The sequence below is a fragment of the Phasianus colchicus genome, chromosome Z (genome assembly GCF_987193195.1).
Source record: "Phasianus colchicus chromosome Z, bPhaCol1.hap1.1, whole genome shotgun sequence".
NCBI lineage: Eukaryota > Metazoa > Chordata > Aves > Galliformes > Phasianidae > Phasianus > Phasianus colchicus.
Genome location: NC_143476.1, coordinates 32,336,971 through 32,352,039, shown reverse-complemented (window position 1 = coordinate 32,352,039; position 15,069 = coordinate 32,336,971). Strand labels below are relative to the sequence as shown.

Here is a 15,069-nt window from a genome sequence, read left to right as displayed (position 1 = left end):
TAAAAAATATAACTGCACTTCCCATTAGTTTTAAAGATCAGCTGCTTTATTATACAAAATATCTAGCTTCTTACTTCAGCCAAGAAACAAGGAGGTTTTAAATTAGATAATTAATTATTAGGAAATGTCTGGTCTTTCCCCAGAGCGTAACCAAAATGAATCACCAATTCAGTTCATTTTTAATTTCTTCCCTTAACACTCATATCAGCAGAATTATTGAACTCTTTGCATGATCACTGAATCTTAAATTCGTAAATCTCATCACCTTAGCAGGAGGTTTCTGTCTAAGATCTTCTGTACCAAATCAAGACTGCATTTTAAAACGCAGACTTATAACTTCATTCCAATATCCTTGAAAAAGATGTTTTTCTGTCACAATCTGGAAACTGGATGTTTCCATTATTAACATCTCAAGGAGTAAAACTTTCAAGGAGAATTTGTATGTATCGTCAACCATTTTATTTCATTTGTATTTCATAAACAAGCATAAAAGGAAGTTAATAATGGTTTGGAGTTCTTACTGCCAGCCTACCTAGACACAAAACTACAGAAGGAAAACTGCAACACCAAAAAAAAAAAAAAAACACACACACTGAAAATCAAAGCTTGCTTTACATTGCTTAGACTACTGTATTAATGATACACAACAATTATAAAACAAGTCAGCAATCAAAAACAGAAAGAAAAAATATCAGATGTACCCTGCAGCAGATCTTAAGATTTTGTTTTTAGTAGTATACACATAAAATCAATCTCTACATAGAAAGGAAAAATAAAAAAAAAAAAAAAAATCAGTATTCTGCAGAAGAGTAGTTGTACAAAACCATCTGAATGTCACACAACTGGTCAAAAGGGGTCTTGGAAGGGGCATAACTCTTCACGCTTGCCCTACAGCAAGGATCAAATTTAAAGAACAAATTTCTACTCTCCTACCATGTGCTACTATGCATAAGTCCATCTTCAATCTCCTCGATTTCCTTCCCACATGCACTGGGGCTGCCACTAGAATCCCAAAATCTCCCAGGACTGAAACAGCCACAGTCCTGCAGCCTTCCCTTGCAGGGCACGGTCTTCAGTCCTGACCACTGCTGTGGTCTCTCCTGACCTTTTATCTTAGTTTATCCAGGTTTTTCCTGAGCTGGGTATCCCAAACAGACCACCTTATAGCAGCTCTCCTTTCTTAAGGCAGCACTTTGCATTTGTCCCTTTTTATGGTTCCTACTATTCCTTTCACCCAGTCTGGCCTCTCTGGGTGGCAGCCCCACCTTGAGGGGCATTCTGTGGTTATGCAGATTGTGTCACTCACATACTCAGTCAAAAAGCCCCCCATGACTTCCTTCAGGTAATGGATAAAGATGTTAAATGAGTTACAAGACAGAACCCATCAGTTCCCCAGTTGCTGTAGGCCAATATCAATAATTGCCCTCCAAGTCCCATCATCCAACCAACTTTTTCATCCAATTTATAGCCCATATTGGATGTGGGAATAGCAATAGACCTGGCTGCGAAGGACCAAGGCAGCATTTAGTATCTCTGCTTTCTGTGCCCAGTATCACACTAAATCACTTGTCCCACACAGCCATGACTCCATATTTTCTTTGCCAGGCCTTCTATCACTGGCCCTAATCTCTGTGTACCACCCCAAACAACCATGATAAGATAACAGGTTCAAAGCTGGTTGCATCCATCCCTTGTCAGCAAATCTCCAATAACCTTCTTCTTTTTCCTGGTACCTATAATTGCAAAATCAGAGGTGGAGAAGAATGCCGAGATATTTTATATTAATGGCAAGCAAGCAACCCAGATTAAGAACTCCATATCAGACCATAAAGAAACTTGCACTAATTAGGGAACAAAAGCATCTAATGCAGCGCTGTCAGTTTTTCCTTCCTGTTTTTGTCTAAGAGATGAGTCCAAACCAGAAAACATAAAGCAACAAATGAAAATTTCAGAGGTTTTAGTCCTCTAGTGAGTTCTACTGCAGCTCTTTCCCGAAGGGAAAACATAAAACCCGAGAATTTACTTATTATAATAAAAAAGCAGGCATACATGATTTGAAGACTTAATTACTGGATTTGGACATGGAGAGACAGCTTGCAATACAGATAATGGTTCTGGCAAAGCTGCAGGCATTAATCTAGAGGAAGCTTTGGTGTAAAGTTATTTCATTGTATTCAAAAGAGATATCCCAAGGTTGTCAAAACCAACATCAGCCACAAAAATCCAGATTCCTGAAAGAGTTATATATGAATAGTGACCTACTTCCAACATCAAATTTAGATTAATATCTATCAGACCTCTTGGTCTTTGAAGAACTGATTGAAAAATCAGAAATCCAGAAGCTCAAGTTAGTTCAACATTAGGAAAAAGAAAAAAGAAAAGGAAATAAAAGAAATGATAAATAAAAGAAAATTCCAATCCAGAGAAAAGAAGCAGCAGATTAATGTACAATAAAAAAGATTAATATGAAAAACATTTTCAAATAATACTGTGTTTGACAAAGTGAAGCCTTTGCCTGAACTTTCTGCCTTAACTGTTCTGCAGTATCATCTGATTCTAGTCGTTGGCCATTCCAGCTGGTAACAGTGGTAATTTTTAGATCTAGTAGAAAGCTTTCAATGTATCAGGAGAGTTCCAGGAGAATGGAAAAACTGCACAGAAAGCCCCTTTTCAAAGGAAGAAAGTAGGATCTCATAAAAGCCAGAGGCTTGAAGAAGTAAAAAATCCAAGCAAACAAAAGAGAACTGCACCTCTTCTCACAAAAATAAACAAACAAACAAACATCTCTTTGCTCTTCCAGACAACAGCACAGGCAGTCTAAAAATTCGGAGTAGTTAGCAATAAATAAACTAGGTCACTATACAGATACCAAGGATAAATATAGTCATTTCTAATGCAGGAAAATGCTCCCAGAAAATGTTTGGAAGCCTGAGCTGGCTGCATTGAATGCAGAATATGTTTTTTTCTTTATAACTGTCACCGCCATTATCGACAATTCGGTAAACATCTCAGAACATAAATACTGTATAAAGATCTCAGAACATAAATACTGTATAAAGATCTGTCATGTGTTGGTGCGTATAGATAATTTTAGAATAAGCCAAAAGCTGCCACAAGAACAGCATGGTCATGCAGTAATGCTCCAACCTCTCCTACAAGATATTTCTTTACAATTCACACCACTTAAGACACATTGATCACCTACGAGCTCTGTCAGAATCACGTCAGCACACCTACACAGCCCCAAGAACACCACCACAAACTCCATATGGACGATTTCTTCCAAATACTCATGTTCACCAGGAAAATAAAGGCTGTACTATGCCTTAAAGAGGGTCAAGAGTAAATACTTTTCCTTTCCTCCAAGTCTGCAACAGGAAGGGCCTTACATACAAGCATTTTAACCCATCCACTGGTCAAGTATCAGTGCTATATCCCCTTGTGGCCTTGAAGCTGCTCCTCAGAGCCCAGCACCGAGGCACTGCCTATGAGGCTGAAGAACAGGTCAATGCAGCGTTATTGCATCGTTCAGGGAAGGTATGATCCAAAAGAAGTAAGTATTTTATTTTTAAACTGCATCGATTTAGAGGAAGCATCTACTATAAAGTCAATTTCAGCAGATATACACTATAGCTTGTAATCTACTAGAACAGTAATTTTATGTCTTTTATGCTGTTCTCTTTCAAAGAACAGATGTAATATGTCTAAAATCTTCAGTAATTTTACTGCCATATCTTAACAGGAAAATGGGCAGAACAGAACTACACTCGCTCTGAAGCTGCTTTTTCTACAGAAAATGTGTTCCGAGATCCTATATTAAAGGCTTTTAAAAATTATTCCAACTGTTACAAAATACATGTACCACGCTGTAAACAGAATACGCATTTGCAATTTGAATTTTAAAAGCTTCTAACACCTCATTTTGAAAATGAAAAAGAAATGAGAATCTTCTGCATATGCAGTAATAAAGCAAAAACATGGAATAACACCAGCTGAGAGTTCTCCTGAAACAGCAATTTGAGAAGATTACCTGTTTGTGAAATCCCTGCAAGACTTTGTGTAAATATCACCAGCATGCAAACACCTCACATACACACGCACTAAAATCCATGTGCAAGCAGCTGCAGCGCTTGTAGTGCAAGAGTTTATAGAAAACCTAACATCCTGTCTTTTTGCAGATTTATATTATCAAATCTCATTATTTTTCTTTGTGATAGACATCTACCCACGTGAATCCTTGACCTTTGTTTTCAGACTTCAGGGACTCTCTTTGTGTCATTTGGAAGGTGAACACTTCAATACACAGGTGAAAAAAATGAAAGCATGGTGTAACATGAGACAAAAGATTGCTATGGAAGGTGCTATCATAAGAAGCAGTATCTACCAGACTAGAATTTTCCCAGGGCTTACAGGGTGAAAACATACCTTCTTGAGTCTTGAAAAATGAAAGAAGCATGAAAGAAGGAAATTTCCTTGTTCCAATGTTTCTTGTTACAATTCTTCAGATCAGAAAATGGTGCTGCTTTAGAAGAAAAACCCAGTTCAGAAGAATGACCGACATTAAATCTGAGTGATCTTTATTCTGGTTATCTTGGGGCACAGATTTGACACGTTACCCCTCCCCTTCCTTGCCTTGGAAGTAAACGTTTAGTGGGTATTTAAAATTTTATCCAGATTTTTTTCTTCAAGGGTAACATCATAAGCACAATTCACTACTTGAAAAGAAAGCAATGGATCTATTTTTAGTTGCAGATTGCTTTGCAGTGGAAACATATTAAAAATTAATCAAAACTTGTCTACTAGAACCCCAGGAAGAGACACAGCTCCTCCACAGCTGGCGTGAGGCTGACATAGGGGACACTGCCTCATGAAGTCAGGGCACCTCATCAAGTCACACATTCAGTGAATACTCACCACAGAATCATAGAGTGCTATGGGTTGGAAGAGATCTCAAAGACCATCAAGCCCCAACCCCCTGCCATGGGCAGGGCTGCCTCCCACCAGATGAAGCTGCCCAGAGCCTTACCCAACTTGGCCCTGAGTGCCTCCTGGGATGGGGAACCCACAGCTCTCAGGGCAACGTGCTCCAGACTCAGCACGCACACACGTGTATGAACTGCTAGCAGAACAATCAACCAAAATACTTTAGGTCAACATTTTGAAGAGTTTCTTAGAGTAACTGAAGCACGTTGTGGTTTTACACTTTTTGGCTGCTTCTCTCTCCCTGCTCAGCCTTTAGCCGAGACGAGGAGCCAGAGCCACATCTGTTCACCAGCAGCTTTAAATCAATTTACTTGCTTAGGAACAAGGGGAGAATTTGTCAGAAAGGCATCTCGTCCTGCCTGCTGCCTGTGGCCAGGGAGCGATCTTTATCCATAAACTAAATATTTGGTGTAAAATAATTAGGGAAGAAAAACACTGTAATCTGTCCTCATCAAATAACCTATCAGGGACATTTTTGTTAATTGGCACATAATTGGCCCCAGGACAGTGAGGTAGCAGGCAGATGCTTTGGACCAGGAGGTGCAGGAGAAACACAGAATTTGCTCCTTTGCCTACAGCTACAAGAATTTAACAAGTACGCAGACAGAAACACAATGACTACTCACAAAGAGTACTCATAGTTCTGATGTTTATACCTGGTCTCAACAGTAGAGGATGTATCAGCTACTCCAAATGCAAACTACAACAGATACAAAGAGAAGAACAGCACCACTTAATTCTCAGCTACAAAACATTATTTTTCAGCATAGTCACCACCATTTTCACCACGATGAATAACAGTCTGCATGCCATCCCTGTTAAAATCTGCATCAGCGGAGGTGACCTGCAATGGTGTCTTCAATAGAAAAAATGTTGCCCATACAGTTCATCTTTTGTTAGCCTAAACAGATGGAAGAAGGTGCCAAATCTGGGCTGTATAGTGGATGGGTAGGATGGTCAGCCAATACAGGCAATGTGCTCCACAATCTTCAAGCTGGTATAGGGCCTGGTGTTATCATGCTGCCAGAGAAAGTCTGTCGTCTTCTCTAACCTGACTGGAATTTTGAGCCTTCAGTTTAATCAGCATCACAGTGTAGTGGCCACAGTTGATGGCTGTCTAGGTTCCAGGAAATCCAGAAGGACCACCCCATCTCTATCTCAGCACACTTCACATCACTTTACTCACTCAGGGCTGCATCTTTGAATTAGACTTCAATGGGGAATTCACACATCACCACTCCACAGACTGTCGTTTTGGCTCCAGCTCATGGTGATGACTCCATGTCTCATCACCAGTAATGATGTGATCCAGGAAACTGTCACTTTCAGCCTCATATTGGTTCAGTAGATCCTGCCAAACTTGCATGCAGTGTTCTTTCTGTTCCTGTGTGACCACTCACAGGACCCACCTGGTACAAACTTCACAACGTTCCAACATTGCCAACACAATGAAGTCAATATTCATCTCCATACACAGTTCCCAGGTCATAATTCACCAATCTGCATGGAAGAGCTGATCAAGATGTTCTTCATTTTATGGTGTGACAGCCATGCATGGACACCTGGAACGTGGCTTGTCTTTCTGCAGTGATGACAGCAGTGGGAAATGCACCACCCATTGCCTCACAGTGCTCACATCCACTGGTTTGTCTCCATAAAAGTTCAGCAAGTGTAGATAAATGTCAATGAGCACAGTTTTTTCCACATGGAGGAATTCAATGGCACATCTTTGTTTCACATACATGTCAGAAGTCATTCTGCCAGATTGTACCTCTGCTGCCATCTGTCACATGGCAACAACATGTAACAGAATACTGGTAGGAAGGTTCAACCTCTACTGCCATACCACCAATCTCCACCTCTGACATCATGGGACATCATCATAAAATAGGATGCATTACTTTCAGAGCTTTCCCTATACACAAGGGCAGGAAGGACTGTGGCATTTTATGCCTAGGGTGGAGGAACATATGATCTTGTGTAAGTTCTCAGAATGGTCTAAATTCACCTGCTTGGAAGTGAAAAACAGACTTGGAGGGTAAGTTCAGAAATGCGTTTTTTTGTGAAAAAATATCAAAGCTGCCACTGAGAAAAGCATGTGTACTTTTTCCTTGCAAAAACCTTGTGAGGGCACATCCAGTTTCCAACAGCACCATACCACTTGCTCATCCCTCCCTCCTCCCATCGCTCTCCTTGCACCTGCAGCTCTTGCACTTTTGGCTGACCCTGGCATAAGTCACCCAAGAAGCTGCACTGTTGCTCTGTGTAACACCATCAACAGTGCTGAAGTTAGGGAAATGTCAGTGGTAAACAGCAACTAGCAGATTTGTACTCAGAAGATTTCAGAGTTCTTGCTCAGAACATTGCTTTGATTTCTTCAACAAGCAGATTTCACCAGCGATGCAACACCTCTGAGATTACTGCATTCCTGACTGTGCCTGACGTTACTGCAATTACCTTTTTTTTTATTGGCTGATCTCTGGCTGTTCACTGTGTCTTCAGTAGCAGGCTGAATTCATGAACAATATCCACCTTCCAGGAAGAGTTAAGTAAAAGGAAAAACAAGAACTGTCATTTACAAGAACCATAAAGCACAAGCATATGCTTAAATTTCAGGGAATGAAGACACTGCATTTCTGAAAGAAAACATGCAGCTGTGCAAGTACTCCAGATTAAAGAGAGGCCTGGTGAAGGAAATCAAGAGGTTAGAACAGGATGGGCTTGGTCACACCTAGGGAAATTAAAGTTATTATTAAAGAGGTTGATCTCTATCCTGAAGGAGTACTTACAACCAATGCATCATTTTAGATGAGGTAAAACATAAAAGAAACATCTAAGAAATTAGACAATAGCATCAATAGCAGAGAACTAACACATCATTTTAGCTACTTTCCATAAGAATAGGACAAAATTTCCCCATTCACTGTATCAATCTAATTTTTCCTTAAAACTGTTCAAATAAATGGACATTCAGAGGTTTTTAAATAGTTATGGAACAGCATCTGAGAGCAATCAGCTACTAGATCTTTTTTTAACCTACAAAAGCCCTTGTAAGGCAATTCTGCCCAATTCCTCACAGAAGTAAGAAACCTGACAAGTTACACAGCAAATGATATTTTCTCCATCTCTGTTTGTTGCAAAGCCGGTAAGGGTACGGATAAGAAAAAAACAGTCTCAAAGCCCATGCCACTGTCTGAAAACATAATACTTAGCTAGAAAAATGAAAACTGGCAAACAGATTAAAGTGGTACAGCCTATGGGACTGTAATAGAGAATAATCAGAGAGCAAGCCTGGATTAAAGGGAATGCTTGCGTGCAATGATATCCAGCAGGGATAGAGGATGCAATGCATGCATAGAATGTGGACATGAAGATGTAAATATTAAAAATAAAATAAATCAATCCTCCTTTGTTTTCTGTTTTTCACACACACCACATATATAAGACTTATCCAAAAGTATTTCCTAAATCGTCTGTTGTAGCTTCACTATTGTAGAAATCTACAGACATGAGTAATCACAGGGCAGAAATTACTGTTATTTACGCACTGCTGTCACAGTTCTCCATAATTATACAGGTTGACACAGCATCTTGACAATGATAGGAAAAAAGTAGTTTTTATAAAAATTCTGTCAGCCTCCCTACACAGAAGCATGGCAAATAAAATTACTGCAGCTAAAAATTGGCAAAGCAATTGTCTTCTACTTTTTTCAGCTGTCAAAGTTACTGCTCAGAGGATAATCAAAGATACCCAAAGACAAAGAAGTCGCATAGGCCTAAATTGTATAGTCTTTTCCTTACAGCAGGGCCATGGTCTGGCTACGCAAACCTCGTGTTGTTTAAAACTGAAAACAATTACGAAAAAAGAAGGAGATACAATGGGAGCAGGAAAGGAAGAAGAAAGCAAGCTGAGAAAGTCTGGCTGTGCAAAAACAAAACTGGGACTCAGATTCAAATCTGCAGTCTGAAGAACTCCACAGCTGACGCAGACCCGTGCTGACCACACCTTTTGCTCACACCTTTGCCTTTCCACCTGGACTGCAATGCTCCTGCCCTGGCTATAAGCAAGGAGAGCAATCTCCCTGTGCCTGCTGCTCAGACCAGAAACTCATGGTCTATTTTACTTTCCAGTTTTTTTAAACTTAAAATAGAACACTCCCACTGTGATGGAAAGTAACACAGCTTGCTGATTAATAAAACAAAAAGGAAACATAAAGCCATTATCACTGACACAGTGCATTGAACTTACATTCTCATTGGCTTTCTTTTTACATCCTCACTTCACACCCTTTATATGAAAAATGTGTGCAGGTCGTCCATTATATCACAGCAATTTCCAGGGTTTTTAATTTTGTAAATCTTATGGTACTTAGAATCCTTATTTAGGTTTGCATCTCCTTATCACATCCTTCATTTGCTAATGTGTCATCTGACTAACAGAAATTAAACATACGTTCTCAGTGTGAAAACATTTCTTAAGAAGTAGAGAGAAATTAATGTTGTTCTGATGCTCAGCCCATACTCTTTTTAACTTGAGGCAGCACGGCCTCAAGGTGCCCAAGCATCATTTGTAATGTGATGCGGAACATCCTCTAAGATTTCAGATATACTCCTGGCTCTGGAGCTCATGTAAGTTTGAAGTAAATACACACATTTTAAAAAACAGAGAAAGCAGTAACACAGTGACTGCAATGAGATTCACAACATTTTCGATTGATACAGACTTACTCTGACTCTTGCAGTCCCCTAAACATCACTTTTCCAGGGTCAGGTTCCATTGCCTTTACTTGCACTGATGGGATATCTGGCTGCAAGTATGCCAGCCCTGCTGTATGGATAAGTGCTGTAAAAATAGCGAGCTCAAGGCATAAAGAACAGCATTCTAATGCAAAGCTTTTGTCTTCTGAAATAACTTCCGAAGTGGATCATCGCCTTGATTTTCAACTGGATGGTAATTGGAAAAATGGGGGAGGGAGGGAAGATAATACAGTGATCCTTTTCACTATGCTACCATTGAAACACAGCTCTGTATTAAATACATCCTCTGAAAAACAACATAAACGATATAAGTAGGGCAGAGAAAGGCAAAGTTGGATACTTAAAAACACAACAAAACACACACACACACACACACACACACACACACACACACACACACAAACAATAATACCAGCAGGATGATTAATTCTAGTTATAAGATAGAATGGCTCAATATCAAATTCTGTCCTGGGCTGACCAGACACACTGGATGCAAACGCATATCTGCTATATATGCTTTCTGGAGGCTATATGAGCAGTCATGGAAAATCAATTTGAATACAAATGTAATTTGTTAAAAGAACAGTGGAAATCATTATGCAGGGTCACACTGTCAGCAGTTAATACAGAAGCAGACACTGTCCAAAGAGGCAAAGGTGTTCAGTGAAACAGAGGAATGCTGGCCTTTAATAGCGTTTGTGATCTTTCCAGTCCTTTGGTATAGCTACATAGGAACAACCCTACAGTTTACCTCTCGTGTTTCTCTGCAGCTTTTCTCACTGCAGCTCATTCCAGACACAGAAAGAGGCTATACATACACTTTTAAGCCTCAGAGGGAGTGAAGGTTTCCACTGTAACAGAGAAAAAGCAGTGTCTCTGAAACAGTTCCTTTAAAGTTCAGAAATATTTTATCTCAGGCTTACATGGGATCTTCTTGGTTTTGGCAACACCAGCATCATTTCTAGGCAGACCATACATAAAAATTCCGTGTCAAGCAAAATCAAAACACACAACACAATTTAAGGACTAGCTCTGCGATAAAGACAACTCAAATGACAAACCTTCAGAAGATCCTTTTGCAAAAGCATTTATGTACAGGCTTGGAAAACACTGATTTGCTCACAGCACCATCACGGAGCTGATCGGCTTACCCCATTCCATGAGGTAAATCTGGGAACTAAGATAGCCATCAGTTCTAAATTATGTTTTCCTTTCATTTGATCCCAATCCTCACTTGCTCTTCTGAAACCTATAAGTAGCCTTGTGTTTATTTGTTACAAGAATATACATGCTGGGACTAAGGAACTTTTGTAGATGAGATGTACTGAATCTCCTCCATCTGAAATCATCTCTTGTAGACTCTGCAGTCACTCTTGTAGTGACTGTCTCTCCACTGCACAGTGAAACACTAGATTTGCTCTTGCTGCGATTTGACTAAGGAACAGCAACCAAAGCAAATGTAAACCTTCACAGCTGCTTGGAAATGAATATAAGAGGACACCACTTGTTAAAAATGCACAGACATCTTCCTTGAATGCTGCGGAGTAGAAGTCACAGCACCCTTGAAATCTTGTTTCATTGTACACATGCATATAAACACATCTCTGAAGAACAGATTCCTGTTACAGTGCATGAGATTCCTAATTTATCAGACCAGTCACAAAGAAGAACATTCCCATTTTCACTGAAAGACTCATCACCTGCCCCTCTCCCAGTTCTGCCTCCCCCCTTTATCAAAACAATTTGCTGAAACACTGTGTATATGTTCTAAACACCAAAAGTAAGAACGTATTTCAGATGATGATCAACTTCCTGTTGATATATATCATCACTGCTTTTCAGTGCTCTACTAAACAGACAGTTTGTATTTTTCATCCGACAGTAGACTTGAAAGACTAGTCAGGAATGATCTATGCAACCAAACTTTGATCTGCAGCTAGAATTTATCCCTCAAAGAAAGCAAGGAATAACTGGCCAAAATACATATGACTTTACCATAGGTGTTCATGATATACGCACTATACTTCACTATCTAAATAAACTCATATTCAAAGGATGAACAAGAAGTTTTATGCTGTTCAAAAACTGCTCCAAAGAGTTTGTTACTTTAGTTAACGTAACTTGAGAAGACTTATTAAAAGCTTTAATAGTGAGCAAAATTAACCCACTATGTCAGACTTGTCAATCAGTATTTTATTCTGCTGCAGCTTAAAAAAAAAAAAAAAAAGACTAATTTTCTTCTTTTCCATTTTGAAAGCCATGGACAACGCTTTAGCTGAACAATTACAGCTTAAGCAATTGCAGAACAAATGGATTCTTACCTTCTATTTCTCGTCTCTAGAAAATCTATCAAGTTCTCTCTTTCTGAAGTTACCTAAAAACACTGCTAGATGATAGACTTAAATAAGAAGACACCTCAGTCCTACAGAAGTCCAATGCAAAGTAATTATGGCACATCTAGTGCTTAAAAGACTTTAGGCATAAACTGCAGGTACAAGGACATATTGCATAAGCCATCGCATGCTCACTGCAACTGCGTGAATGTTATTGGATTTTGAGAAGCTACAATGCTGAATAATTTAGGATCTAATAAAATATTCAATTTTACTGATACATTGGCTTCATTTTAAAATTAAAAAAAAAAAAGCGAATAGTGGGGAGAACAGGTCCAAGTCAATGAAAACATTATACTACTCATTAGGATAACACTTGTTCTATTAAGCTCAGGGAAGGCACAGCTGGGATGAGACAAAGGTTCTTCAGCCCCCCGAGGTCTGTTTGCCCAGTGCTCAGCGCTAGGAGGGACACAAACAGCCCCACAAAGAGGATGAGTCCCTGCCTCCCGGGGGGTTCCCTCATCGCTGCTGGGGCAGGTGGGGGGGGAGGGCGGGCACGGAGAGCTTCTTGCGGTGGGAAAATGGGGGCCCGTGGAGGCAGCGGCTCCCGTCCTCCTCCCACCCTGCCCCACGCCGCTGCTAGCTGAGCTCCGGCAACTTTTTTTTTTTTTTTTTTTTAATATGAAAACGGAAAACCCAAGTAACCACCAGTGGTTATTTCCAATAATAATAAAGAAAACCAAGAAACCTCTAAAGTTGGCTTTTGGGACTTTTTTTTTTTTTTTTTTTTTCCTTTCCAGCGGGGGAGGCACAGGAGACGGAGAAGGCGCCGCTGATGCTCCGTCTGGAGATGCCCTAGTTAAGGAGAGGCGGGTCGCCTACCGAGCGCTGCTCAGCGCTGCCGCGATGCTGTACCCCCGGACGTGCCCGCGAACTGCTCCGCGCTGCGCTGGGTACACGGCTCCCAGCCTGATGGCTGGGGGCGCAGAAGCAAGAAAAAGAAATGTGAACAGCTCTGCGGTCAAATCTCCTCAGCAGCTCATCTGGATTAATCTCTCACGGTAGCTCTTTCCCCACGCAATAATTAAGCATAGTTTCTAAACAGAACGTGCCGGAGGAGGGCTCGCTTGTCGACTATTTGGAACGCGGGGAAGTATTTTATCTGTAAAGGGTAGTAAGAGGGAAGCAGCGGCGGAGGCACCCTGCGACCCGCCCCCGGACCCCGCGCACTTGGGCTCCGACTTCGAGAGAGCCGCGACCCGACCTGTCCCCGTCCCCGCAGCTCACCTCGGGCGAGGCGCGGCGCCGTCAGGCTCCCGCAGAGCACCAGCCAGGCCAGCACCGCACGGCTCATCGTCCTCTTCTCCCGCGGCCGCACCGCTACTACCGACGGAAAAGCAGCAGCAGAGCCTCCTCCTCCTCCTCCTTCTTCTCCTCCTCCGCCTCCTCCTCCTCGAGATGCAAGAGGCGAGGCTGGTCCCTCCCGGCGCGGCCCCGGGCAGAGCGCTGCTCCCGCTGCCGCCGCCCTACCAACAACGAGCAGGCTGCCCCGCCGCGCCCGCCAGGTGCCGCCGCCGCGCCTCCAGCCTGGCCGGCACACCCGCCTCCGTCCCGCCGCTAAACCCTCTCCGAGCGGCTCCCGAGGGGCGGTGCCGGCGGCAGGCGGTGCTGCCCGGCCGCGCCCCGACACCTGCTCCGCCCCCACCGCGGCGGGGAGCGAGGTGCCCCGGGACCCCATCTGGGAACGTGCAAAGTTTGGTGTGATTGGGGTCGGGGATCTGTGCTCTGCTGCTGCGCTGGTTGGTATTGTGTTGATGGCCCTCTTCTCGCGGAAGTCCCGCTGCCGGAGGTACAGAGGGAAAGGTGAAGGTCCTGCCTTCCATCCCTTTCAGTAGTGAATGGTAGTTTCATCCTAAATCAGTGTCCTTCCTTTCTCCCCCTGCCGCAGGCCGGGTGTCAGCCTGCCCCGTACAGCAATCCCCCACAAGAAAGCAGAAGGTGGTGAATTCACCAACATGTAGAGGATGAAGGCTCCAAAGGTGCTGCGTGGGACCACTGCCAGCATCATGGGTGCTGCTTTTCCTGCCTGACCTGTACAGGTTGATGATAGGGCTAGAAGCATTTATAGTCCAGTGGGAGACAATAGACTCTTCATATATTTCATATTTGTATTTCGCATCACCTCTACTGAAAGAGCCTATGTTAGTACTGAATTAAATGTTAATGTAGTTGCGGAGTGAGAAGAATGCACTTGACAGTATCAACCTGATGCATATGACAGGGCGATACCGTGGAATGACCTGCTAAGTCATCCCTCCTGGTGGCTACCATCTCACCACAGCTTCCAACTTCTCCTTACAAGCCCTTTGTCTGCGTCTAAGTGCCTGTAAGTGGCAGGGTGACAGCTCTTCCCTAAAGCTCTGCTTTTACTTCTGAGCCTGCAATTAAATGCATTTTCCTTTGACACTGGAGGTATTTCAGTTCCTACACACCGCAGTGTCAGGACAGAATTACAAGGATCAGGTTTTTTGTGTTGGTTAAGCGATGAAATTACTAGAAATAACACACTTCGATAAAGGGCACTTCTCACCCAGGATTCCACAGCATTTTCTGCTTGCTTGCAGGGCACAGGTGCACGCAGACACCCACTTCACCCAGTACAGCGGTGTGAGGCTCCGTGGTGCACTGCAAAATTACCCAGCAGGTTAGGGCAGCTAAAGAGGAAAAAATTCCTCCCTCCACTAATGAAGCCCACAGTAGCAGAGATACTAGCACAGACTTTCTTCCAGCATATCTCTGAACAAACAATAGCTGGTAGCATTCACCAAAACTTTTCCCGTGTCTTGTGTGCATGTGCTGCACACACCAAGGTTGCATCTACTTAAGCGACTGCGATGTTAGTCAGTGTCCATGCCAGAGATCTCCCCAAAGAACTCCTGTCTGGGAAAAAAAAATGCTTATTTTTCTCGTGGAGAGCTGCTCTTCTATCAGT

The 15,069-nt window shown here is 42.2% G+C and overlaps 1 protein-coding gene across 1 annotated transcript in view; it reads right to left on the bottom strand.

The window, feature by feature from the left end:
• The window catches only part of EDIL3 (EGF like and discoidin domains 3), a 270,698-nt gene extending 256,975 nt beyond the window's left edge, over positions 1 to 13,723 (bottom strand). Inside the window, exon 1 of the mRNA XM_090131571.1 lies at positions 13,365 to 13,723. Within this exon, the coding sequence (XP_089987697.1) occupies positions 13,365 to 13,431 (67 nt within the window). The 5' untranslated portion in view covers positions 13,432 to 13,723. The remainder of the gene's footprint in view (positions 1 to 13,364) is intronic.
• Positions 13,724 to 15,069: the final 1,346 nt, after the last annotated feature.